The 27,632-nt window shown below is 47.2% G+C and overlaps 2 protein-coding genes across 6 annotated transcripts in view; one reads left to right on the top strand and one right to left on the bottom strand.

Moving 5' to 3' along the window:
• The window catches only part of PFDN1 (prefoldin subunit 1), a 56,616-nt gene extending 52,607 nt beyond the window's left edge, over positions 1-4,009 (top strand). Inside the window, exon 4 of the mRNA XM_008574313.1 lies at positions 3,586-4,009. Coding sequence (XP_008572535.1) covers positions 3,586-3,669 — 84 coding nt within the window. The 3' untranslated portion in view covers positions 3,670-4,009. The remainder of the gene's footprint in view (positions 1-3,585) is intronic.
• CYSTM1 (cysteine-rich transmembrane module containing 1) overlaps positions 832-27,632 on the bottom strand; it is a 67,453-nt gene continuing 40,652 nt past the window's right edge. For 4 of the 5 annotated variants that reach the window (XM_008574315.1, XM_008574314.1, XM_008574316.1 and 1 more), the window contains exon 3: positions 4,607-5,099. In XM_008574315.1, the coding sequence (XP_008572537.1) occupies positions 4,993-5,099 (107 nt within the window). In that variant the 3' untranslated portion in view covers positions 4,607-4,992. Of the gene's footprint in view, positions 1,080-4,606; positions 5,100-27,632 lie in introns of those variants that run through there. The other variant, XM_008574318.1, reaches the window with a different exon arrangement.

Here is a 27,632-nt window from a genome sequence, read left to right as displayed (position 1 = left end):
TTCCACCATGTGAGGACACAGTGAGAAGGCACTATCCATGAACCAAAAAGGGAGTCCTCACCAGACACTGTTTACCTTGATCTTGGACTTCCCAGCCTCAGAACTATGAAAAACAAATTCTGTTGTTTATAAGCCACCCAGCCTATGGTATTTTATCATAGCAGCCTAGACAAAGACAAAAAGGCTTGCCTTTTACTCTGAGAAGATGGAAAACCATTAGAGGGTTTTGAGTGTTGAAAGATGACTCTGGCCACTGTATGGAGAAGAAACTGAAGGAGTTCAAGAACAAAAGAAAGGAGACCTTTCTGGAGGCTGTTCTTTAAAGTCATTCTGATTACTTTTTGAGATGGTGCTAACAGATTTTGTTGCTTGGTTTGAGTTTTCTTTTTAAAAAGAAAACTCAAAGACAATGAAAAGTTTTTGTCTTGAGCAGTTGCAAGAATGGAGTTGTCATTTACAGAAGTAGAGAAGACTGGGGCCCACAGAATTTCTGGCTTGACTAATAGATTTGGGAATAACTTACGGAGACTCAAGGAAGAAAAAGTTTGACTTAATCATCAGTTCCTTAATTTTCTTCATCTTCTCTGACAGGCCCACTTGGATTGGGGTCAATTCTACCACAGTTATTTTGGGGATAAATATGATCCCAGCATATAAACTTCTAGGGACGCTTACCCGGGCCTCTGCAATTCAGTGTGGTCAGAGCTACGGCAGGATAGGGTCCTTTGGGTCCAGAAGAGCCTTGGGATAGACTCTGTCTCTGGGGGAATCTCTCATTTCAGGTGCTCTGTTGGCTTCCTGGCTCCATAACAAATTACCACATACAACTGGTGGTTTCAAACAACAGAAATTTATTATCTCACAGTTCTGGAGTCTGGAAGTCCAAAATCAAGGTGTTACGGGGTGATGCTCCCTCTGAAGGGTCTAGGGAACAATCCTTCCATGCCTTTTCCAGCTTCTGGTGGTTGCTGACAGTCCTTGGCATTGCTTGTCATGTATGCACATCACTCCAGTTTTTGCCTCCATCAGCACATGGGGTTCCTCCTCTGTGTATGTCCCTGTGTCTTCACATGGCCTTCCTGTAAATAATCATTGGATTTAGGGTCCACCCTAATTCAGTATGACCTCATCTTAACTTGGTTACATCTGCAAAGACCCTATTTCCAAATGAGGTCACAATCATAGGTACTAGGGATTAGAACTTCCACATATCTTTTTGTGAGGTACAGTTCAACCCACAACAGGTGCCTTGGTCTGGATTTGATCACGAGGGTCTTCTGGGCTTAGATGTGCTTGGGGATGAGACAGGTACTGTTGAAGTACAGTAAGAAAACAGATCCTGCTGTGCTAGGGATGCTCCATCTTTTGGAATTATTTTTTTTAGAAATGCCCATTACGTTTAAACCAGATATTTAAAGATGGATTAAATCATTTGTATTATTTTTTTGAAACTTGAAGACTTTTAGGATATACAGTGGCAAAATTCATGAAAGTGGAAGGGAAGAGATGGTATAGAATAAAGAATTCTTAAAGCTGGGAATTACAACCTGAATTTCGTCAGAGGCTTTGGCAGTATGGCAGAAAAGATCTTACTGGTGAAAGTGGAAGGGAAGAGATGGTATAGAATAAAGAATTCTTAAAGCTGGGAATTACAACCTAAATTTCGTCAGAGGCTTTGGCAGTATGGCAGAAAAGATCTTACTGGTGTTCCAAGTTTATAGTTTGCCAGCTGTGCCAGCAAGTTGGCAGAGATCAAATGCAGCAGACCTGGGTCCCTGAGCTGGCCATTGCGGGAGAGAACCTTGCTGGCTCCACTTGCCTTTCCCTTAGATTCCTGCGGGGCTGCCCGGATGGTGTGTGGTACTACCTTGCTGCTGCTCCCCTGTGCAACACCCACTACATATACATTCTTTGGTGGTGTGTCAGGAGTTATTTGTATATGCCTCTTTCTAACTCACCACAAGTAAAGTCTAAGAGTTGTTTATCAAAGGAAGTTTAAGTTCCCAGTCTATCACAGTGATAGGACTATATCAGGTTTAACAGTGTAGTCAAACAGAATTCCTTAGCAACATACACATTTGTGGCTATTGAATTGTTATGGTCACTGAGACTTTTTATGGAGCTCCTGTTGTGCTGTAAGGAATTGTGTGCAAGTTGGACAGATGGGAGATGAGTAAAGAAAGGGTTTGTTCTAGCCTTAAGGAAATTTAAAGTTCAGAGAGGACAAACAGGATGAGAGGTTCACACAAGAACTCACAGCATTTGGCTTCTTTAGGAAAAAGGCTATAAATATATCATATATCTGGACAGAGAATGGAGATATAGAGATGTTAAGAGGCAGGGGTCTGTAGGGGGGCACCAGTGGGGTTTGATGCTGAAGGCCTCGAGGAATAGGGACATTTGTTTCGTTTTTCCCGTATCAGCAGCTGGGGATCAGCTCCCAAGTGAGGGCAGTCAGACCAGGCTGTGGTGCCATGTGACGCAGTGATGTGTAGTTCACTTGCCCTCCATCCCAACCTTTCCCTGGTGTCCCTGGGTCCTGTGAGCACTTTAATGGTCAAGCTGAATCTACAGCTGCTTGGGAGGAGGGAGCAGGGGTGATAGGAGGGCACTGGCTGCACCTGGGCTGCCTGGGCCAGGCTCTACATTACTGGCTCCATGTGGCTCAGACAGTCACTTGAACCCTGGGAGGCCATAATTTTGAGCATTCCCTCAGGACATGAGTAGTATCCTCAAAAAGGAGCCTTCATTTCATGTCTGTTAAGTGGGAGTACAGCCACAACTATGTCCTCAGGGCAGGGACCAGTGGTAAAGCCACCATACTTCTCGGGTGAGCACAGGGCAGATAATGTACAGACATAATTTCCTTTGACTAATCTTTTGCAGTCCTGGTCCATATGTGGCTCCTGAAAGTAAAGTTCTTTGTCTAAATTGAGATTTTTAATTTAGGACCCAGATGGGATAGGAGATGAACTTCCAAAAGGTCTGTTTTATCCAGTGTGTCACTGCCCTGGATTGCTGGTGGGCATTAGTTTCATTAGAAAAGCAGATTTCATCCTGACTCATCTGCCTCGGTGAGACTGTGGTACAATTGCACAGCACTCACAGCAGCCTGCAGTCTTGCTGGACAGAGCAAGTGTACACTGTCCATTCTGCAGCAGTGGTGGCTACAGGCGCCTGGCCCAGGCCATGGAAAACCTTGAGAGGAGACAGTCTGCTATGGAGCAGGAGCTTTGTCCTGGAATTTCCTGGCCATTGTCTGTCTGGTATAACCTCACGTACTGAGCTGCCTGTTTTTAGAGTATACTTCCTTCTGGGGGGGAAGAGTGCCACTGCCTTTCTTCCACAGAGTACTTCTCCTTCCTGTACTGAGCAGTCTCCTCCCCACTTGACCATGGGTCCACCCATGGGATGGAGGTGGGAGGAGCACTGTGGGCAGGTGTGCATACTTGGCTCCCAATAGACAGTGTGCTCCTGGAAGTTACCGATCAAAGGAGAAGCCATAAACACTGGGTAGAGAAGTGGTGTCTGCCAATTTGGCCCATTCACCCTGGTCCTAACCCTTGTTTCTTTCTGATACTACAGCAGAAAAAATCCTACTTGGAGCGGAGCGTTAAGGAAGCTGAGGACAACATCCGGGAGATGCTGATGGCACGAAGGGCACAGTAGGGAGCCTCTAGGGCAAGCTCTTCTTCCTGACCCCTCCCATTCCTGGCAAAAGTAGAGGGGCTTTTGTGGAGAAACAGCCTCCCCTCTGCCCTGATGGACGTTTTATCTGGATGGCCTAGCAACCCTGCATTTTCTGCATAACCCTGAGCTCCTTTCAGATCCCAGCACTTGTGTTTTTTACCCTGGCTCTCCTGCCATCTCTGCCCAGGACACTCCTTTCTTGTGGGGTGAGTTATGAACTCCCAGGAGAAGGAAGATGGGAGCCATGACAGATAGGGAAGCTCTGAGCCTTCTATTAGGCATGCTGGTCAGACCAATAAAAGGCATATGTCCCACTGTGCTAAGTCTGCTTTTCTTGAACTCAGGGATGGGCAGGCATGCCGAACAATTAAAATGTGACTTGCTGCTGTGGCAGCTCAGCGCCACCCTGTGGCCAAGGATGAGATGAATGGCATAGCTGACTAGTTTAGAGTGAAGGGGTGGTAGGGGATAGTAGGAAAAGCAAGGCTCAGGTCTGGCCCCATGTGACGGTGGGCTTACAGACGAAGCCATGGGTAGCCCACAGTAACCAAGAGGCCCCTTTCCTAGGCTCTGGGTAAAAGGCCAGTGCAAGCTGTGCTGGGGAATGCTCTTGGCTGTGCCCATCTCTGAGTGGGGCTAGGGAGAGAACACTAGCTCACCCTAGAGCCCCATGACCTGGCTGAAGGATACCTGGCCTGGGAACCTGCCTACCTTAGAGGCATCCCCACGGTTCATGTAGTAGCCAGAATGAAAAGGGTAAATAGGCTCCTCATCATATACTGGACAGTGGCTACTAGCTGAGATAGACACATTTTTCAAGCCTTAGCAGATGAGTAGTTAGAAATGGTAAGAGTCCAGGAGACATAGAAGCATAGACCCAGGGCAGTTTAGGTTATATCTGGAATAATTTAGACAATTAAGGTTTAGACAAATTTATTGAAACATACAGGGTGTTAGCAGAGAAATCACTCAGTGGTGTTACATTTTGCCACTACCTTGAACATATAATTTTTAAATTATAAATATAGATTTCATAACTAAGCCTTTGGCAAAAAAAAAAAAAAAAGGAAAGTCATTTAGCACATTTGTTTAAAGATCAATAAGAAATGGATTTTAACATTAAAAAGATCAAGTCACTGAATTAAACAGTAGCCCCCCCCCTGCTAATCTAGAATCCCATAGTGTTGAAGGTAGAGGTGTCTGTGCAGAACTAGTCATTTGTTACAGCAATCAGAAGAGATGGGGGCAGGCACACCTATTGGAGGTGGCGGCAGAGCTGGCAGGACAAGAGGGCTGGTCTGGTCAGGTGAGCATGTCCCAGAGACAACAGCAACAGAGAGCAGTCCAGCAGGCTGTGAGGCAGGTGGATGGGCCCACGTCATCTCTTCTTTGGTCTTCCACCACATACACTGGAGGGAGAAGGCGGGGGAGAGAGGGTAAGAAAGAACTAGTACAAACCTCAGGCCCTACAAAGTTAGCCTCCCAGGACCAAGCAGAGGGCTTAGCAACAACTATTAAGCAGACTGGATGCCACCTTTTTGCTCCTGCTATTGCTGATGAATGGAGGAAGGGTGGCTCAGCTCATGAAGTACTTTCTCTCCTCCTCCTGCTGCTCCAGACTGATACTCTCTTTGCAGGGAGAAGGACTACTGAACTTACAGAATGGCCCCACACCAAGGCAGCCACTTGGCTAACCTACTTGGTTTATAACCAGGTACCATTATGTCCTCTTCCCAATAGGGGAACTGAGGGAATTTCTTCAGATATAGGTAAATCATCACCCAAGAGTAAGAGGAATGGGAATTAAAACCTAAAAAGGGGTTTTAAGCCCTAAAAGGATAACCGAGAACCTAGGTTTTTCATACCTGGGCAATATACAGTTTCAGAATGTGCTCCTGACCTCTACACTTTGACACAAGGCATGAAGGAGGGCAGGGATGGAAACCTCTAGTGGGACAGCTGGCTTGGGCCTGTGTGGTGGCATCTCCTGAACCTGGCGCTCTTGCTTTTCCTCAGAATGGAGCTGGAAATCTGAGCTCTGTCAGGGCTAAGTGCTCTGGTAAGAGATCCAAGTACTAAACAAATCCAGGGGTCAGGAAGGACCCTGACCACACTTTACTCATCAGGTGACTTGCGGCCAGTATTAGCTTCTCTTCCCATGAGGACGTATTTTAAATGGCAGATAGGCCACTTTTTAAAAAATCTGAAAACCACCATCACCATCAAACTCATAAGCAGTAAGGATCTTAAACTTTCAAAGTTCATGAACTCATGAATCTTATAAATTAAACCAATCCTTTGGCAGTTTTCTTTTTAGTTCTATTTATGTGTTTTATATCTCTTTTTATACTTCCTTTCTTGGCAGCTCCTCTCAAAGTCTGGTGATGCAGCTAGAATGCAATGGATACACAGGGAGCTTTTTCAAGACCTCCCACTGTTACCAATCACCCTCCACACCACAGAGATGTTCCTTTTCCTTCTCTTATGGAGCTGGTTTAGTCCCAGATAACTTTCATTTGGCCCTGCTCAAAAATACAGGCAGGGCCGGCCCGGTGGCGCACTGCGATAGTGCGCCGCTTGGGAATGCAGTGGCGCTCCCGCCGAGGGTTCGGATCCCACATACAGACTGGTTCCCGCTCACTGGCTGAGCGAGGCGCGGGAGCAACACCGAGGGTTGCGATCCCGTTGCCGGTCCCGGTCTGGTACGGGGGCGACACTGAGGGTTGCGATCCGTTGCCGGACATGGAAAAAGACAAAAAAAAAAAAAATACAGGCAAAGTTGTTCCAGGTCTGAGAAGGGTGGTCAAAGGGAAGAGAATGACCCATTTATTCTGAGGCTTCATCACCTCTTTTAGTCTTCACAATAACCTTGAGATATTACCATCATTCCCACTTCACAGGTGAGGAACTTGAGGCTTAGAGAAGTTAGGTCTCTTGTTCAAGCACACATGACCAGGCAGAGGCAGAGGAAGGAACTGAACCCAGGCCTTCATGGCTCTTAACACCTCTGGCAAGCCAGTTTTGCTCAGACCCAACTGGGATAGAAAAGGGACCAGGAGAGCATAGGAGTGACAGGGCTACAGCACAGTCCTCTCTCATACTCAGCCAGAGCTCACCCCCACCCAACTGAAGCCTGGGCACTCCAAGCCTTGGGGTCACACAGAACACAATGGGCTGCAGACCCCCTTGAATAACCCTTCTCTGTATTCTGCCACAGGATGGGCACTCCTGCCACGGGGACACAAGGGCCCCTCCCCTGCCAGCTCTAGAAATAGCCTGCTTGATTCATGCGCAGGCCTTCCCTGGGATTCCAGCCAGAGACGCAGCCCAAGGCCAGCTGTTGCTGTGTGAGAGGTCCCACAGTCTCTCCCAGGCGACCCTTTCCTGAGGTGTTCACAAGTGGCAGGCCCTGTGCTGAAGGCCTTCTGAATACATGGTGCCGCTCAGTCTTTACAACCACCTTGTGGGACAGGTAACGGGACACCCATCTCCTGCTTCCCCTTCTCCCACCCCTCTCCCCAGTCCCCAGGGACAGGGCCGAGAAGGCGGCTATGCCTTTCTCTTCTGTCAGAACGACTGAACCTTGAGCGGCTCAGTCAGGGAAACAAAAATGTCCCAGTCTTGCTTCCTCTGGCACCTTTCTCCTCCAGATTAGTCAAGTTTGGCCTTGGCAGGGCTTATTTCACATAGCACACTCTGAAACCTGGGGGACTAGGTACTTCAACATCATTACTCCCAGACGATGCTGACAGAGTTAGAACTTCAAACCAGAAAGCTGCGTCAGCCACACCAGGAGTGGTAAGGGCCTACACATACCTTAGGGACCGAATCAGTTATTTCCTGGAGCACCAAGTCTTCCGAAGCCCTTATGACTTTTCCCTTCTAATTAGCTGAGAACTGAACCTCCATCTTCAAGCTGTTGGGAAGATGGGGGCAGGGTGGGTTTGGAGATAGGAGTGACCTGTGTTTTCCCTGCTTTTCAATCACTCAAAAGCAGGGGGTGACTGGCCTAGGAGAAAGCTCTAAGGAAGGCCTCACAGTTCCTCATAGTACTTGCTGTGGGGCCTGGAAATGGCATATTTTACAACTGCATCTTCCTAGATGCCATGCCTACCCATGGTCCCAGGGACTGCATCTTCAGAGAGTGCCTGCTGCACTGAGCGCTGCGTGGCCTAGCTCTGCTCCAGGATACCAGTCCACCCCAGGGGCCTCACTGTTCCTCACTTGCTGCTCTGCCACCATTCCCATCCCCCAATGGGGGAATCTGCCTGAGAAATCCTGCACTGTCCTGGCTGGCCATACAGTATGCACTCCATGCTGCCTGGGTCCCAGGCCATGACACTCTAGGAACTTGAAGCCAGGGAACCCATGTGCATTAAGCTTAGTTGGCTGTACTAGCCACCCAGCAGGAGCTGGGGCAGAGACGGCTCCAACCCAGGTGTTCCACAGTTGGGCCAGATGGGCCATGCTGGCAACCTCCTTCTCTACTGCCATGCAGAGCATAAAAAGGGGGGTAGTACTGTTGTTATGTAAGATGTTATACAGTATACAGAAACTGTACTATCGTTGCAACTCTTCTGTAAGTCAAATATTATTTTAAAATATAAAAGTTTGGTGGTTTTTTTTTTTTAAAAGAAAAAAAGGGGAGGGGTCAAAAGAGAAATGGCTAGTGGGTGGGAGTATGTTAAGCAGTCAATGGCCAGCCTGGGAAGAGGTTCTGGTGCCTGCAGTGGCTGCTCAGATCAAGCTCCTTCTTGGAGATCAAGTGCCCTCCTGTGGCCAGTCTGGGGACAAAGGCTGTGGGCTCCAGCTCCTTCTGATGGGCACAGGGCCTTATGGGTTGGCCATAGGAATCAGCCAAAAGGCTAGTGGTCCCATTCACTATTTAGTCTCTGGGCACACCCTATTCAGCCTGTGGGAGGGGCCTGTGCCCTGGCCCCAGGCAAGAAGGGACTGAAGGGATTCTATTCACAGGAGACTACAGTTAAGGTCCAGGGGTCCCTTCACTGGTGTGCCTCTCTTGCCCTCAGTCTTTTGAATCAACCCTCAGTAGCCTCAGCCCAGTGTGGGGCCTACAGAGGTACACGTACCCAGAATTTTGCCACGTGGATAGAAGTGCAAGAGTGGGAGTGGGGGACTTGCAGAGAGGTCTGTGAGCATATAGGTGTGACCCAGAGGCCCAGACTAGGTCAGAAAGGCCCAGGGAAGCCTTGGGTTTCGGGTGCAGAGCAGCTTTGGGAGGAGCTGAGCAACTCCTAGCAGGGGCTCCCCACCTACCTTCTTGCTTTTATGCTGGAAGCAAAGGAGATAGATGGAAGATGCTGGGAGGGATGTAGTCTCCTGTGACCAACTGCCTTCCCACCAAGCCCTGGGGTCTTCTCCAGAGCCACCAGTGCCCAGTGTAGTCTCCTTGGTCCCAGGATCTAGGACTACCATACTGAACAGTCCCAAAGGTGCCATTCACATGGGCTACTGAGAAACCTGGTTCTGGGCAGGCAATGGGCAAGTGGGGCTCCAGGCCCCCTTAGGGGCCAGGACAGGGATGGCCACCAGAAACATGAGCTGAGGCCTTCTCAGGTGAAGGCTCCAATTCTTAGGCCCATGCTCGCATCTGAAACCTTTACTTGCTCAGCTCAGACTTTTTAAATGATTAATCATGTGTTTTGGCGTGGTAATAGAGCCTTACTAGGTCCTTCTTGTTTGTGTGTGCTTGTGACTGCGTCTCCACACAGTCCCAACCCAAGAGAGCTGAGGAGGAGAGGCAAACAGTCAGAAAAATGAGCCTCTTAGGGGGTTCTGGTGCCTAAGACCTTCTTGCTCCCAGAGCCAGGAAGCAGCACCCTAGCCCCTCAGGGCCCAGACCAATGATGGGCACCCAGGGCTGGCTCTCAACTGCTAAGACCACCACAGCCACAGCACCTCCCAAGAACCGCCCATGGAGATGACAGCTTTGTCAGGGGCAGGAGGACCTGCAGTCTTTGCTCAACTGCCCTTGCCCCACATTGGGCATCTAGACAAAAAGATGAAGGTCAGCTAGCCTTCTGGGAGGTTTCAGAGGATGCTTTCTACTGCTCAGACCAAGAGGCAGAAAGGGAGGAGGAAATATTTAAGCATTTTCGGAATAAGTAAAACCTAAAGACAGCCATGAGGTGGTTCCTGTCCTTTCATGCAGGGACAGAGGAGAACACAGCTTGCTGAGGCTTCGGTTCAGCTTTCCTTGGATATGCATGTGCAGAGGGATCATTCACAACCAGCACAAAGGGGCTGCAATGATGAGAACAAAATGTCCTAAAGGCAGTGCCACCTGCTCAAGCCCAGTGAGCACCAGGTAAGTATGCTGCAGGGAGAGTGATGGGGTGAAGGACGGCCAGAACAGCAAAGGAACTGGCCCAACTTCTAGCCTTCCAGAGCTTATCCAGGCAGAGGCGATCAAAGGTCTGCGGTTTTCACTGGACTCATTGAAGGTTAAGGGCAGGAATGGTTAGGAACCTCTTCCACTCTCCTCTTCCTCTACAGGTAGGAAGACATAGAGCTGGCAGAACTGGCACAGCCTCGGCCCAGGCTCCGCAACAGCCACTGCCTTTGCTTGCTAAGCTCTGGGCCTTCCTCAGGCCTCCCGTGCCTTTTTGCCTGCCTGCTCCTCATGACTCCTTTCCTGCAGTTTCAGCTCGGGCCTCACTGTCTCTTCTGTGAGGCTGAGTCAGATGAGACCATGTCTCCCAAGTCCGTGTCCCTCTCCCTGCTTCAGTATCCCAAGATAGCCATTCCAAGGAAGAACAGACTAGGAGCTAGCCAACCCATTTACCCACTAACCTGTACATTCACTGACTGTGCCCAACTGATCATTCAGCCTGTCACTGCTCTCCAGACATTGAGTGCCAGATGTTTACAAGGTTGGTCTAGAAAGGGTGAGAGCTTGTGACCTGTATGTGGGTCCCTGTTCCTTAGTCCCCAGAAGTACAGCTGCCACCATCCTGTGAGGGAGACAGCCCCTGGACAAAACCAAGCAGCTATCCCAGGGCCAAGACCAAGCCTTCTGAGAGGCTGATGAAGCCTAGGGAACCCCAGGTGAGTGGGTCATCTTGTCCTAGATAAGCCCCAGGCTCAGTTACAAGGGCAGCTGGCACTTTAGCCCTGCCCACCCCCAATCAGTTCTGTGTATAGTAGACCTGATAGAACAATTTGTGGATAAAAACCCAAAAACAGTTAAGTACATCTGGACAAACTACCAGCCTAACAAGTGGGACTGCACTGTCACCACCTCCTGTGGCCCTATCCTTGGGGTAGAGCTGCTGGGGCCATTAGGACAAAGTTGTTTGTAGACACTGGGACAATTGAGAACTGCAGACAAAACTGCCTTAGGGATCACTTTTTGGTAAGAAGAGGATGATGAGCTCAAAGAAGGGAAGTAACCTGACTGAGGTCATACAGTGAATTAAAGGCAGGTCCTGGGCTGTCACTCCACCCTCTTATCTCAGTGCTCTCTGGACATCAATCTCAGGCTCACTTCAAGTCAGACAGCAGCCTGGCTGCATGTGATCTGAAATGTGGCCATGCGGAGGGGATTAAAGGCCTCTCTCCTCTTTGTGCCTCTATTCTCCCTCTGAATCCAATGCCTGTCTGTGAGGTGAAGATCTAGACCTCACCCTGTTCCAGAGTGTGTCCCAAACGGAGTGAGGGCCCATCACCTCAGAATGACCTGGACCAGCAGTCAACGGGGAGATAGAATGAATGTCAGTCTTTCCTCTTGGCAGCCACATGGTGGGTGAGTGCATGCGTTGGCCCACAACAAGGACAAGGCACCTCAGGGAGGGGTTGGGGAGGTTGGACCCTCAAGAGATCTACTTCAGACTTTTCTTGGCCACCCCCACCCCTTGGGTTGCTTTGTGAGCTAAGGACAGGTGGCTTATGTACATGGGCTCAAGTTCCAATACTGGCTCCACCACTGACAGGCTATGTGACCTTGAACAAGTCACAGCTTCCCTGTGCCCCAGTCTTCTCACTTGCAAAATGGGGGAAAAGTAATACCTAAGAGGGCTGCTGTGACAAAAACAGAAAGTAAAGTGCTTGGCTCAGGGAGGGCCTGGCACAGAGTGAAGGAGGGAGTACTTAATAAATAGGAGCCACTATGCGGTGACATCCTACAAAAGAAGTCATGAAAAACCTACGTTTTCTTATTCTGGGTCTGTATGAGAGGAGGGGCTCCTCCAATCAATTCATATTCAATCAGTATTTGCATGTGTGGCTCCAAATCATTACAGGATGACAAAGGCGGAGGAAGTGGCAATCCATGTGCAGCACAGCTGCCTGTAGAGAAAGGGGAGGGAAGAAACGAAAGCAGAGGAGACGCAAGAGGCCGCCTGTGCATGTGGTGGAGGCAGCGGCTGCAGCAGGACACACCCAGCTTTAGGTGTTAAGCCCCTTCAGAGACTGGAGAGGGTGAAATGTTTAGAAACATCCCATTTTCTGAGATAAAGGGAATAAGGAAAGCCTCATACATATATGTGTGAGCATTTTCCTAGGTGTGATGAGTCTATGACTATCATTAACACATCACAATCAGTAAGGTCCATAGAAGAACATAATATGAAACCAGAGAATAGCCAAGGTAGAAGACATTTAAAAGATTAAAAACTAAAGAGTAAGGTTTTTCTCCTCATGCCTCAAAAAAAAAAAGCTAATCAAATGTGACAGTGAATGTCAAAAATTCCAGCAAGACTCACAGCTTGGTTCACTGAATCTCAGGAATAGGACTGACTTTTTGGGGATAAGAGAGTGTCTTTAGAGAGACAGCTCCCTACGGTCTGTGTACTGGACTAGGAAAACTCAGAAGTGCAGTAAGGGAGCCAACAACATTTTCTGCACACAGTCAAAACATTATAAAGTGAAAGGTTCATCCTCCTCCACTCCCCATGCCTCTACCTCCCAGATGGAGATGCTGGAGAAGGAAAGGTTGCTGAGAAGCCTGAACAAGGCGTGTGAGAGAATGCACAAGTGCATGTCAACTTTACTCATGTGGAACTCAACTGTGGTGCTGGAAGCTGATGATTTGGGGGCAACTGGCTGAAGATCCAGAAGTGCTTGGTATCTTCCAGTAAAGAACATACTCTTCTACAAGCAGGCATCACCCCATTTAAATAAGATGGAGAAAATAAAGGCTTTTTTTTTTAAAACCATCAAAAGAAGAGGTTAAAACCAGGGCCTGCCCCCACATCCCTGCTACCAACTTGGGAGTTGGGCAGACGTGAGCTAAGGTCCTAGCTCTGTTCTTCCATAGCTGGGTCAGGTAAGTCACTTGACCTCTTGGAGCCTCTGCTTCCTCCTCTATAGGATGGGAAGACAGAGTTGTGAAAGCTACTGCCTAACACAGGAAAATGTTGTGATGAGGACAAAGGTTAACATCATTAAGACAGAACAAAAATAAAAGCTCTCAATTTACAAACAGGAGAGTTTCATCATGGGGTTTCTTAAATAGTGAGATCATATGGTACATTTCAAACATTTTTTCATAATTTAATAGACATTCCACTGTTTCTGTCCACAGCACTACTGAAGGACTGAGGCGTCGCCACTGTAGTGCGGCACACACATTCCTGCTTGCTGGTTCAGCTGCACGTACAAAGCTTGGTCTTCCAAAACAATGCAGCAAGCATTCCAAGCCCCAAGAGTGCAGGGACCAGCACATCCAAAGAAATGCCACGAGTTGGCTGGAGGGCTCAACAGCCCCATGTGGGGAGTCAGGATCCAGATAAGTCTATAAGAAGAGAGACTTACAGACAACTTTACTTAAGTAAAGCCTAAATAATTCATTTTATTTTTGTAAATCTGAGATAACCAAGAGCTGCTAATGCTGGTACCATGTGGGGAGTCAGGATCCAGATAAGTCTATAAGAAGAGAGACTTACAGACAACTTTACTACAGACAACTTTACTTAAGTAAAGCCTAAATAATTCATTTTATTTTTGTAAATCTGAGATAACCAAGAGCTGCTAATGCTGGTGAGAGAAGGAAAGAAGCAATCAAAAGGGGATCTCAAATGCTTTACTAAGGTGCTGGCCCCGTTTCTGTTGCACAAGACTTTAGCAGGCGATCTTTTATATATCCTGAGGGGAAGAGATATCCTAGAAATTAAATGTTTCACATTTAGTTTGGAGGAAAAAAAGTTTCTCTTTTGTCTTGAAGCCAGCCAGGACACTCAGAAGGGGATTGAAGGGCAGTAACAGGAAAGAGTACACAGGACAGGATCAGAACATAAGCAAATCCTTAGCACCCCTATTCTGTTCCAAGTCCTCTACTACCACTGCCTCATTAGATAGGCCAGAGGAACCATGGGAAGATGTCACTGTTAAGAGCAAAGGGGAGAAAGGGGCCAACAAATATGAGAAGCCCCAAAATGCACCTGGGAAGAGACAAAATGTTTTTCTGGTGAAGACCCAATGTCACGAGACATTACTACAGCAGAAGGGAGAAAGCAATTCATTATATCCCTAATATAGTTTTTACAGAAGAAACTATGAATGAAGCTTTTAATGCCAGGCAGAAGAAATTAAAGAAAATCTTCAAAAAAACCTGATGATGCCTAGTGCATGACAGTTCTGTGACCCTGTGACAGGTATAAAGACCCTGAAGCAGGGAGAATCCTCCAGTGGCTGGCAAGCAGCACATGATCTTGCTCATGTCCTGCTCAGAAGTGAGACACACAGCATCCTAGGTTGTGGTCGATGGTGGCTGACCTGACCCAGGGCATAACTTGGCACACAGCCCCTCAACACACTGGTCATCTTGTAATGGCTGTTCCTACCCAATTTGATGAAGATCACACCTCATTTATGCCAAATTTCAAAAGACACCAGTGTAATCATATGCCAGGGGCTTCAGCTCTGGAATAATCACAACACAGCAAGTGAAGGAGAAGGCTGCCTTGCATCATTAAAGTTTACAGTGTATAAGAACAAGGAAGCAATCCCAGCTAAATACCCATCAGGCCCTATGATGATCTGTACACTGAATGCAATTCCAATCATAATCCCAACAGAATTTTTATAGAGATAAACTAATTCTAAAGTTTATGGAAAGGCAATAGAACTAGAGTAACCCAAACAAGATTTAATATAAAGGTATAGTAGTCAAGATAGTTAGTGGGTAGTATTGACAAAGGGACCAACACATAGATCAAAGGAAGAGAATAGAGAGGACAGTCATAGGCCCACACAAACATAGCTGGTTTGACAAATACCCAAAAGTAATTCAATGGAGAAAGGATAGTCTTATCAAACAAAGGGTGTCAAAAAAAATTGGTATGGTATACAAAAAGAAACCAAAAAACCCTCAGCCATTTAAAACTTCCCATTTTACACAAAAATTAACCCAAAATGGACCATAGATCTAAAGGTAAAACATAAAACTATAAAACTTTTAGAAGAAAACGCAGAAGAGAATCTTCATGACCTGGAGTTACAGAAAGAGTTCTTAGATCTGACACCAAAAGCATGATTCATAAAAGAAAAAATTGATAAACTGGACTCTATCAAAATTAAAAACTTCTGAGTAAAGAGATGAAAAGACAGGCTACAGATTGGAAGAAAATTTCTGCAAATCACATCCAACAGAGGACTTGTATCTAGAATATATAAAGACTCACCAAACTCCACAGAAAGAAAACAACTCAATTTAAAAGCGGGGAAAACGGGGCCGGCCCGGTGGCACACTCGGTAGAGCGCGGTGCTTGGGAGTGCCGCGAACGCGGCGGTACTCCCGCCGAGGGTTCGGATCCCATATAGAGACCGGTCCGCTCACTGGTTGAGCGCGGTGTGGACGCGACACCGAGGGTTGCAATCCCGTTGCCGGTCGCGGTACGGGCGCAACACTGAGGGTTGCGATCCTGTTACCGGTCACGAAAAAAGACAAAAAAAGTGGGGAAAAGACTTGAAGACACACTTCACCAAAGAGGATCCGAGGAGAGCAAATAAGCACATGACGTCAACATTAGCTATCAAGAAAATGCAAATTAAAACCACAATGCGACACCATGACGCTCATCAGAATGGCTAAAATAAAAAAATACTGCCAATATCAAATACTGATGAGGATGCAAAGCAACTGGAACTCTCATTCACTGCTGATAGAAATGCAAGATGCTACAGCCACTCTGGAAAACAGTAGCAGTTTCTTAAAGTTAAACACACACTTATCATATGATCCAGAAACTCTTTGCCTGAGCATTTACCACAGAGAAATAAAAACTTACGTTCATGCAAAAACCTACACATAAATGTTTATAGCAGTCTTATGTATAACTGCCCAAAGTGGAAGCAACCTAAATGGTCCTTCAATGGGTGAATGAATAAATTGTATCTTCATACAATGGAATACTACTCAGTCACAGAGCACCCTCCGGATCCTTACAGAATACGCCAGCAGTTACACCCTGATGATTTTGTTTGCAAGGCAGTATCCCAGGATGACATTCCAGGGCAAAACATATCCAGCCCAAATCTCCCTTGGCCAAATGTCCAGGAAAATCCCCAAAGAGTTACACCCTGATGATTTTGTTTGCAAGGCAGTATCCCAGGATGACATTCCAGGGCAAAACACATCCAGCCCAAATCTCCCTTGGCCAAATGTCCAGGAAAATCCCCAAAGACAAAGGCTTTCAAATATATTCCTCAGATCCCTGGGCTTCCATAAAAGGTAGGTAGGTGGTAGTCATGCCCTAACCACAGCAATTCCACAGTATCTATTTTCCAGACTGGAGTTGCATGTAAATTTTCTTTTAAAAAGATTTATATTAGCAAAATCTGCAATGGAGGTCATGAAGGATTTAGACTGTTGCTGTTCAGAAGGGCCTCCCCAGAGCATGGATGGCCATCTATTTGGTTATGTATGTGCTGGACCCTCTAACAGCTAACCCGGAGGACACAATCTGCTTGAGGAACAATGTCTCCTCTATCCAGGCTCAAAGCTGAGTGACATTAGCCTAACTCCCGTTTAATTGGTACCTGACCTTTCTGGAACTCAATGTTTTGTTGCATGCTTCTCTCCAGTTTAGCACAGGTTCCTAGCCTTCATGCCCTAGCTGGTTCTTTGCACCTCTGAGCTCACCTGTTCCATGCCTACACGAATGTCTGCCTTCCTCCAGGTCTAAGGAGCCCTGGCTTCTAGTTGAAGCAGTCTTGTCTTTCCATCTGTTGGTATCCTTCACAGAAGAGGAACTTGGAGAGAAGTCTACCTCTCAGTAACAATAGTGTGGCTAACTCCAATGGACACTTTTGAGTTCTCACCTTACCTCACCTCTCAGCAACATCTGATGCTCCTGATCACTCCCTTCTTCTTAATACATCTTCAGTGAGCTTTCAGGACATTCAGTGCTCCTGGTTTTTCATCTCTGACTCCTTTGAAGGTTCATTATCTACAGGTTTATGCCAGAATTCCTTAAAGCTCAGCCCTTACTGCCACCTTTTCTTTTCTCTCCATATTTTCACCCAACTTGATCTTTTTCCAATTACCATCAGCATGCCAAAGCTTTCCATACTTACACTTCCAGCCCAACCTCTGCTCCCAGCAGCAGCATATACACAATTGCTTCCCTGACACCTCCACTCGAACGTCTCAAAGAGACCCCGGCACCTCAAACTGATCCAACATATTCAGAGGCCAAAATGATTTCCTTCCTCTCAACCCAAACAGGGTTCCTTTTCCTTGTTCCAAACCTCTGTGAACACCACCACCAGGCATCCAGTTCCAGTCAGAAGCCCAGAAGTCATCCCTCTCACTTTCTTCCTCAATCCCCATATCCATTCCATCACCAAGTCCTGTTGTTTTTTCTTCCAAATATCTCAAATGCATTAATTTCTCTCCACCAAAGCCAAGTGTATGTGTGCTCCCCTCCCAACTGTTCACACAAAAGACAAGGGATCTATTAAATATGTAAATTTGATATCATCCCTTTACTTAAAATCCTTCAATGGATTCCCACTGCTTACAGGACAAAGACCAAAAATCCATACCTTGGGCTCTGAGCCCTGTCTTGCTCTTGCCTGTTTCTTATCTGTCCCCCATGTCCCATTGCTCTCTGCCACACCAATTTCTAGTTTCTCAAATGAGCCATGTTCTTTCCTGCTATTGAGCCTTTGCATCTGCTGTTCCTACAAACCTTTTTGCCTATTAACACCTATTCATCTTTCAAATCTTAGCTCACATATCACCTCCATGGGGAAGCCCTCCCAGATTGAGCCAGGCTGTTCATATTTTATGTTTTCTTAACATTACATCTCTTCTCTTCATAGGAAAGTGTAATGTCAATGATTACCTATGGGATTATTTAATGTCCATTTCCCTTCCTAGAGTATAAGCCCCATGAGGGCAGGGATGGGGGTCTGTTCTGTGTGGTCTGTCTCCTAACACACTGAAGCTGTCTGGAGTGTTTACAGAATGAATGCTTGTCCCTGTAGAACTTGGATGGTCCCCCTGGAGTATGCATGGGAAAGGCTGAAGAACTGCTCCTCCCACAGCTAAAGAGCCCCAAGGCAATGTTTTGATAAAGACTTGGATAAAATTTTCTAATCTGTGACCCCAATGGAATGAAAAATTATTTCCACCAAGTAAAAAATTATTATAAAGAAAGAATCCATTTACAATAGCATTAAAATTATAATGTACCTGGGAAGAAATCTAATTTTAAAAACCAACAAAGCATATATGCTAGACCTATGTAAAGAAAATTATAAGACTTTACTTAAGAACATAAAAGAGGACAGAGATAAAGAGATCTTATTCACGATAGGAAGACAATATTATAAATGTGTCAACTCTCCCCAATTATTCTGTAAATTACATGCCATTCCAATCAAAGCCAAACATCATCTTCTGTAGAAACTAGCACACATCCCAAAATCCAGATTAAAGAGTAAGGGGCCAAGAATAGCCAGGAAAATTATGAAAAAGAATAAGGTATATGGGTTCACACATGTGCTGGTGGTAGGGAAGGTGCTTATCATACCAAATTCCTGATTTTAGCCCATTTGTATATGGGAACTTGGTATATGACAAATCCTATTTCAAATTAATGGGGAAAAGAATGACCTACACAATAAATGGGGCTGGAGAAAGAAAACCAGAACCCTATCCTACACCATGATCAAAAATAAATTCAGGTGAACTAAAGACTATATGGGAAACACTATAAAACCGACAAATACTAGTGCACAGAATATATGTATATAAAGATTCCCTACAAACCAATAAGAAAAGACAAAGCAATAGAAAAAATAAGCTAAGAATATGTATAGGCAATTCACAAGATATGTACAAACAAATCACCGAAAATTTATATCTCTATGTTCAAGGTCACTAGTAACTGGGAAAGGCAAATTAAAAGTGAGATACTATTTCACACCTATCTTAGGTACTAAAATTTAAAAGTCTGTAGATTAGATATTTTTCAGAGAAAGAAAAAATGAAATTGTGCAACACTAGTTGTTTATTCCAGAACAGGAGGTAGCAGGGCTGTGGGGAACACTTGGGTCTTGGCTGCTCAGTCCAAGGTATCCAGGAGGCAGCAGCAGCAGAGAGCAGCCCAGCATGTGGCCAGGACTGCCTGACATCCGCTGTCCGTCTTCGTTTCCCGGTCCAACACGTACACTGGGAGGGCGGGAGGAAGGAAGGGGTGGGCAGGGGAGAGAGACACCCAGAGGGGACTTTGAGTGGCAGCATTCTGGTAGCACTCATCACACTCACAGAGACTTGTTTACTTTGGACTATTAGCTCCACTAGGCAGGACAGGAGCTGATGTGGTTCACTGCTCTATCCCGCTCCAGTGTCTGACACACCTCAGGTCCTCGGCAGCTGTCAGACCACTGTTTCCCACCATCTCTTCTTCCCCAAGCTAACTATGAAACCCACCCAGCACCTTATTTGATGCTTGTCCAAAGTGATTTGATTTGCAAGGCAAGCCTAGCCCTCAGATCCACCCCTGCATCTGATGTGGCAGGCAGTGGCTGAAAACTTTATCATCTCATTTAATCCTCACAACAGTTCCGCATTCCTGTCATCATTTCATAACTCTCACAGGAGTGTGAAGTGGGGCCTCCTTGAAAGGGAATGGGGGGGAGGGGGAGGCAACAACTTCGACCCAGAACATCTGTATCTAGAATTTATCCTACAGAAATAATTGTCTCAGCGTTCAGAGATCTATCTAAAGTATGATCGCAGCTGCATCAAAATAACCCCAAACTAGCAACAATCTCAATGTCTATCAACTGGAATCCAATTAGCTAAATTAAGGCATACCATATAATAGAGTATCAAACAGCCATTAAAAAGAACTAGGTGGTTCTTTCATGTGGCCAATACTTTAAGCCAGGGATGAAATCAAGGTATACAGCAGTGCTTTCATTTTATTTGTGCAATAAAAAGGATACACACATACATTTCTCAAAGAATACAAGAACTTAAATGTCAGGATGTAGAGAGAGATGGAGGTTTTCATTTTGCATTTTAATTTTTTTCTCAAATCCAGGCTTGTCTGATTCCAAAGCCAAACTCAAAGTGGCTCCTCTCCAGTCACTGTCAGGGTGCTGTTGGCAGAAGGGCAGGCCTGTCCAGTTTTAGCACACCCGGGACCTCTTCTAGCCTCTTCCACAAGCGCCAGCTCCAGGGGCTTTTGGTACAGTTGGCAGTGATGATCTGGGTTCCTAGCCCCAGTGGCACTGGCCTCAGTCCTGGAGTGCCTTCCTCCGTCACCGTTATCTAGACGTCCCATTCAGCACAGCTCCTCTCAACCTGTACCCCTCTCACAGCCTGACCTGTAGCCCCACCTATCAGATATGCCTTAAATCCAAGTCTCAGTCCCCTCAGGCCTTGCTACCTCTGTCAGCCCAGGGCAAACCTGGCAAGCAGGAGATGCTATCAAATCACCACTCCTCCCTCCAAGGAGTTCAGAGCCCAGAGAGTGCCCCTACATTGGTGCAGTCCCTAAGGCTGAGCCCCTGTGAGTAAAAAGGACGTACTGGGGCCGGCCCGTGGCTCACTCGGGAGAGTGCGGTGCTGATAACACCAAGGCCCCGGGTTCGGATCCCATATAGGGATAGCTGGTTACTGGGGCCGGCCCGTGGCTCACTCGGGAGAGTGCGGTGCTGATAACACCAAGGCCCCGGGTTCGGATCCCATATAGGGATAGCTGGTTACTGGGGCCGGCCCGTGGCTCACTCGGGAGAGTGCGGTGCTGATAACACCAAGGCCCCGGGTTCGGATCCCATATAGGGATAGCTGGTTCGCTCACTGGCTGAGCGTGGTGCTGACAACACCAAGTCAAGAGTTACGATCTCCTTACCAGTCATCTTTTAAAAAAAAAAAAAGACATACTGAACCCATACCAGGTCCCAAACAGCTCACTGCTAAGGTTCTCTTTGCTCCCTCCCTCTCCAGAAACACCACTGGCAGCACTTCAGAATTTACCACACCACCCCCAGCCTCTTTTCCTCTTCTTAGGTTTGGGTTTGGCAGGTAGTCAGGAGCCCAGCTGAGCTGGGTCCTGGAGGAGAGGTCACCAAGGAAGCGGCAGTCAATGTCTGCCTGTGTACACCCCTGAGGTGTGCATGATCCTCCAGGGGCCACCTCCAGGTCCCTGGCCAGCTCCTGCTCCCCTCTCTCTGCTCACCCCAATGAGTGGGAACATCATCCTCTTCCTCCTCCTCTCACTTCCTTAGCTGGGCCCTTCCATTCTTACTCCCCGTGCTGCTGCTCTCTGTCCTGCCAGCCTGCGACCTCAGCAGTACCCAGGTCAGGAGCTTCACTGCCTACTCATCCGACCCCAAAAGTAGTACCCGCCCCACCCCTTGGTCTTTTCACAACACTGGCACTGGGCTCATCCTCTCTTCTGCCCTAGAAATACCCCCTCCACACTTCTACTCTGCTTGCTCTTCCTCCAGGGCCCTCCAGCACCACCCCAGATTGCTGGGATATGGGACTACCTGCTGCTCCTAGACTCAGCCTTCATCATTCTTTTCTTTATCATCATCAACTGAAGTGTAGAGTGCTGCACATTTACAGATAGAGAACACATCGTAGTCCCATTTCACAGAAGAAGAAACTGCTTCAGAGAGGGGTTGCGTGGTCTGTCCAAAATCAACTCAAAGGTAGCATGCATGTGTCAGTCTCCTGACTCCACATCGTAGTCCCATTTCACAGAAGAAGAAACTGCTTCAGAGAGGGGTTGCGTGGTCTGTCTAAAATCAACTCAAAGGTAGCATGCATGTGTCAGTCTCCTGACTCCTGCAGCACACTTACTACCCATCATGTCACTGCTTGCTCAAAAACGTCCTGGCACTTTCTCCTTAGCCACCCAAACAGTTCACTCAGATTCCATAGATTCCATGCACCTCATGTGTTCTTGGCCATGTCCAGCAACACCAATGCCCAGCTCTAACCCCATGGCCTCAGATACCTCAGAGCCAAATCCCCCTGGCTTGTAAGACCTAGATCAGGCCTACCTGTCCTACAAGGAAGGCTGCCTCTTAGCACAGCATGGCACAGGCTTGACTCAGTTGGTCTCATAGAGCACAGCTCTTTTCAGGAGATCTTCCAGTGCTCTATGAAAGGCAGAGCCAATACCTCCTCTTCACAGGAGTCAGAGAGCCCAATTCTAGGCACATGCACGGCGTGAAGGCAAGTACTTCGCTAACTAATAATCCAAAGGCAAGTGTTAATTCTGTGTGGTGAAATTCCTCTATGCTTCAAGCACCAAGGCCTGTATTTGGTGGTTGCAGAACTCTGGTCTCTGTGGAAAGTTGTATGAGTGCAGTCTTGCCATGAGGAGGCAGGAGTCATCTTAGGGTTGTATTCACAGAGCAGAGAGACAGAGTTGCCCCAAACCAACAATGCTGCTGGCTGCAGTGGCAAGGCACACAGCAGCACACCCCTCCAGTGGGCATGGACTGCCTAGCACAGACCGGCCCCATGTCCGAGTAGGGTGTCAATGTACCCTCCACCCACCCTGCAACACGCAAAAAGACAACCCAAGCAGTGTTCTCTGAAAGCCTCTGTCCTCAACCCCCCAGTCCTTCTCTTTAGCAAAGCTGACCCCAGCTGTTCCAAGCATCTCTTCCCAGGAACCTTAGATTTAGCAGGAAGTAGTGGGTGTGGTGTGGGTGAGAGAGGCAGTGGGTTTTCATCAGATTCTGGCAGTGGGAAATTCAGAGAGAAGCAGGGAAGGAACCCTTCTTACCCGACACTGTGTGTAGGGGGAAGTTCCCAATTCAGGTCACAATTTTCAAACAACCTGTCCCAATTTAATGGACGGCACCACAATAAGGATTTCAGAATAGGGATTTTAATAAGACATATCAAATTGGATTTAAATATAGGGTCATTTACTCACTGGCCAGGTAACCTTGGATAGGTGACAACTTCTCTTAGCCCCAGTTTCCTCTGCTGTAAAATAGGGGTAATATTAGTAATCTATACCCCATAGAGTTGCTGGGAAAATTAAGAGATCATGCATGTAAAATGCTTAGTGCAGCGCTTAGCACATTGTAAAACATTCAATAAATGTTCACTGATGTTATTTCTATTTTTCAAATGACTGTGACCTTTCAGGCAGACCCCTCCCCTGACTGAGTGAAGAGTGAGTCTCTTGTAGACAGACATAGACAGGGAGGGAGAAGTGGGGGCTCACCCGGACTCTAGGGAGGATCTGCAGAAATGAATAAGAGGCCAGGAGGCAGAGTCACAGGCTGTTCTAGGAACAGGGGGCCTGCCAGAGCAGCTAGCCCTTCACTGTACGGAGGAGGTAACAGAGTTCCAGGGCAAGGGAAGGATGTGCCCAAAGTCACTATGAGGGAAGAAGGAAGAAGGCCTCCTTCTCCTCTAGATCCCTGGCGAGAGAATATAAGAATGCTGAGGGGAATGCTAGAAACCCAAGCCCTGCCTCTTCACACCTTCCCTTGCCTCAACTCATACATACACATGCACAGTCTCCATCAATTTTGTTTTTTGGCCTCAACCAACCTTGTGGCATCAGAACCCAGACTCTGGGTCAGGGACACATGGTCACATTTTTAGGAAGTATGACTCTGGGAAGCTCAGGCAGGGCCCAGTGCAGAGTAGTTTCCAAGGTCAGGAAATATAGGGGAGCTCCTATATTGAGCCCGGGACAGAAGAGGGAACAAACAACATGGGAACGATCATACGGCAGCACAGAGAGTGTGGCCCAGGGGCCACAGACGCACCTGTATCCTGACTGCCAGGCCCACACCTAGTAACAACCCACCCCACCCAGTGAAGGCCTGGATACCCCAAGCAGGAAATCACACAGTGAGTTTCACCTGCCAGTCCTCAGCCTTCCACTGATTCTGAATGGGCAGTGACACCTGTGAGCAGATGCTGGCCTGCCTCTGAGAACTGATCTGGCTGCATACCCTTTGAACAACCTCTTCATTCTGCTCTCCCTGCCAGAGAAATGGCTCGCCTGCCCCAGGGCAGAAAACTACCCCCTCTCCTCCATCTCAGCTCCAGAAATACTCATAGCTGCCTGATTCATTAGCAGGCCCTTCACAAGTTTAGACCAGAGATCCAGTTCAAAGTTGGGTTACTTACTGTGTGAAAGGCTCTTCGTCCACACCCCACACAGATCTGCTGTCTGGCAGACTCCTCCCTTCATCCTCTAGCATCCAGAACAAACTCAAATAAGGCAACCGCTGGGGGAATAAAACGGCAGCCACAGTACTAAACTTGTACCAGTCCCTTTTTGCAACTCACCCCAGCTCAGACTTGCTGATCTCAGTCTGACACCCACCCACCCACCTACCCTTCCTTCCTTCCTTCCTTCCTTCCTTCCTTCCTTCCTCCCTCCCTCCCTCCCTTCCTTCTTCCCTCCTTCCCTCCCTTCCTGGTGTAGGCTCTAGTATAGCTCTGCCTGATGGGCTGTCCCCACCACCTCTCCAAACCTCAGTGTCTTCACCTGTGAAAAGCAGGATTGACTAGTAGTGTCTGTAGTGAGACCCCAAAGGTGAAAATGCATTGGTAACAAAATCTGACTTGATCCTTCGCTGTCCCTGCCTCAGCAGCCATGTGCCAGAGCAACAGAAGAAGGCAAGTCAGCCGCAAGAAGAGCAGGCAGAGAATGTCCTCCTCCTCTGCACTGCCTCACTGGATCCTACCCACCACCTGGGGGCTCTAGGCAGCTCCTTCCTGACCTAAAGAGGCCTTCCTGACCTGCCGCAGCCCATCAGGGTTCTTCCTTACTCTGAATTCCTGCCAGCACTCGCTTGAGAACAGCGGCCCTTAAGAAGGATATAGCACCGAGGCAGAGATGGGCCCAAGGTAAATACTTAGATGAGAAGGTAGACTACAGTCTGTACACGCTGTACAGTGTCAGGAACAGACAAAGCTTGGGGGTTAAGAATAGGAAACATTCTCTTTGTATGCCAGTAATGTTTTCATTTTTACTTTTTTCATCAGAATAGAAGAAAATAGGACTTTCTCAGAAATGCCTGGTTTATTGTCAGGGTCTCTATTGGCCCTAACTAGACTCTAAGTTCCTCAAGTGTGGGGTACAGGCTGCCCCCACAGGGCCTGAGACACAGGGAAGGGCAGCACAGGCTGGATGGGAACTATCAGCGGGTGCAGTGTCAGTCAGCACACGCAGCACCAAAAGCCTTCTAGGGTTTCAGGTCCCAAGATGGAGCCAGGTCTGGGGACAAGGCCAAAAGACCCATCCAACTTATGAAAAAGTAGTTTCAAAGTCAGCAAAAGCCTGCATCCCTAGGGCAAGCCAGCTGCAGTAAAGTGCACTGCCTCACCCAGTGCCCACCACTGAGTGAGAAAGGTGCCCCCACAACCATCAGTTAAGTGGCCAATTGAAGTGTAGTCAATGAAAGGTAATATATAAAACTGGAATTATTACATGTTGTGAAAACCTATCAAATATCAGAATGAAGCATGATGTTAACGAGTGACCCGTGGTGGTTATGTCGGAGTCTAAAATTAGATGGTGAGTAAAGCTGACTTTGGTCTGTAAGTATAGCCCTCGGCAGAGAAGCGTGATTCATCAGAAATTCATCTTCAAAGACATCTTTCCCCTTATGCTTTAAAACCCTTACCGAAAAGAATTGAAAGCAGGGTCCTCAACAGATATCTGTACATCCACGTTCATAGCATTATTCACAATGGCCAAAAGGTGGAAGCAACCCAAGTGTCCCTCAGTGGATGAATGGATAAACAAAAAGTGGTACACACATAAAATGGAATAGCATTCAGCCTTAAAAAGTTCTGACACATGCTATATGAGTGAACCTGGAAGACACTATGCTAAGTGAAATAAAAAGGACAAATGCTGTGTGATTCGACTTACTGTGAGGGTACCTAGAACAGTCAAATTCATACAGACAAAAAGTAGAATGGTGGCTGCCGGGGGCTGGAGGAGAGGGGAATAATAAGCTGCTGTTCAAAGGAACAGAGTTTCAGTTTAGGAAGATGAAAAGTTTTAGAGACAGATGTTGGTGATGGCTGCACAACAGCGTGAATGTACTTGATGCTAATGAACTGTACATTTAAAAATGGTTAAAATGGCAAATTGTATGTTAAGAATATTTTACCACACTCATAAAACCTTCATTCTTTCATCCTTTGCTTATTCATGAGGATTCCAGGGCACCTCAGCACGCTGGGGAGGAGAAACACAAGAGCTGAGCTTTGCAGGAGGCAAAACTCTGTATGCTGGTGGCTCAGGGACACTCTGTTCCAGCAGCAGCTTCATTTCTCTTTGGTTTTGCAGTCTACTGGGGCGAGCCTGGACTGCAGCCAGCCAGAGGCATGTCCGGGCCACCGAAAAAAGTAAGTCTACTCTTCCTGTTTGTGTGCCCACCTGTCTGAAGACTCTTCCAGGTTGCTGCAACTTTATCTTATGTCCAGCAAATGTGCTGAAGAGGAGGCTGCTTTTGCTGACACTTTGCTCAGTCTTCCTGCCACCTCACATTGCTCACTTCTCATTTTCCTGACACAGCCAACCCTGCAGGGGAGTCCAGAAATAAAAGACACTGTCCCTGACTCAGGCAGCTCACAGACCACTAGGAAATAAGAGAGACCTATCCGAGGAAGCACAGAGTCACATGCCAGACTGAGCAGGACCAACAATAAACACAACTGGAATTCAGAGTCAGGATACATCCTTTCAATGAGTTACGGTGGGAAGAATGTCAATTTTATTACTGCCCTGTCCTCGCTCTTTTCCCTTATGCTGCTACATGAAAATTTCAGTAAACAATGGCTAGTGAGTGGCTCGCCATGAAATGGGCATCATCTCTAATTTCTCCTGGCTGATAGAGCCATCGTGGCCCGACGTGCCTGCAGCCCCAGGATGGAATGGTGGTAAGGGTCATTAATGCATGACCTTTTATTTCATACCCTGCCCAACAGCAGGAGAGATGTTTGGAACCAGGGAATCATAGAAACAAAGCAAGGAGAAAAAAGGTAAGAGTGGAACAGGGATAGAAAATGACGAAGAAACCACAAACCCCAATGGCAAGAATATAAAAACAACTACCACCATGGTTTTAGAAGGCTAAACAGAAATCAGGAAAATGATTATTTTCCTGGTTTTCAGGTACTGGGTTACAGAAAAAAAAAACTGGAGAGGTTACTTTAAGGGGGGCTGGCTCTTTGGAACTTGCCCAAATGGGCAAATATCACCAAGGAGGTAGCTATTGGGTTTTTCCAATTAGTGTCCAAGCACAGACAGGCACAGGCTGCTCTGTTATCAGCAATGTTAGCCTGACTCACACTAAGTACTGGCCCCAGGAGTCTCACTCAAATAGTACTTGTCGCATTTTCTAAGAAGGCAAACAACTGCCATATCATTTGTACTGAACACAAAGTGTGTTTTATCTTAGGTATACAGACCACAACTGGTTTCTACACGTACCAGATTCCTGTGTTACTGATTAAC

This window comes from Galeopterus variegatus, unplaced genomic scaffold (assembly GCF_000696425.1).
Source record: "Galeopterus variegatus unplaced genomic scaffold, G_variegatus-3.0.2 Scaffold1032, whole genome shotgun sequence".
NCBI lineage: Eukaryota > Metazoa > Chordata > Mammalia > Dermoptera > Cynocephalidae > Galeopterus > Galeopterus variegatus.
The sequence above is the reverse complement of the archived record's forward strand: the minus strand, read 5'-3'. Positions and strand labels throughout refer to the sequence as shown.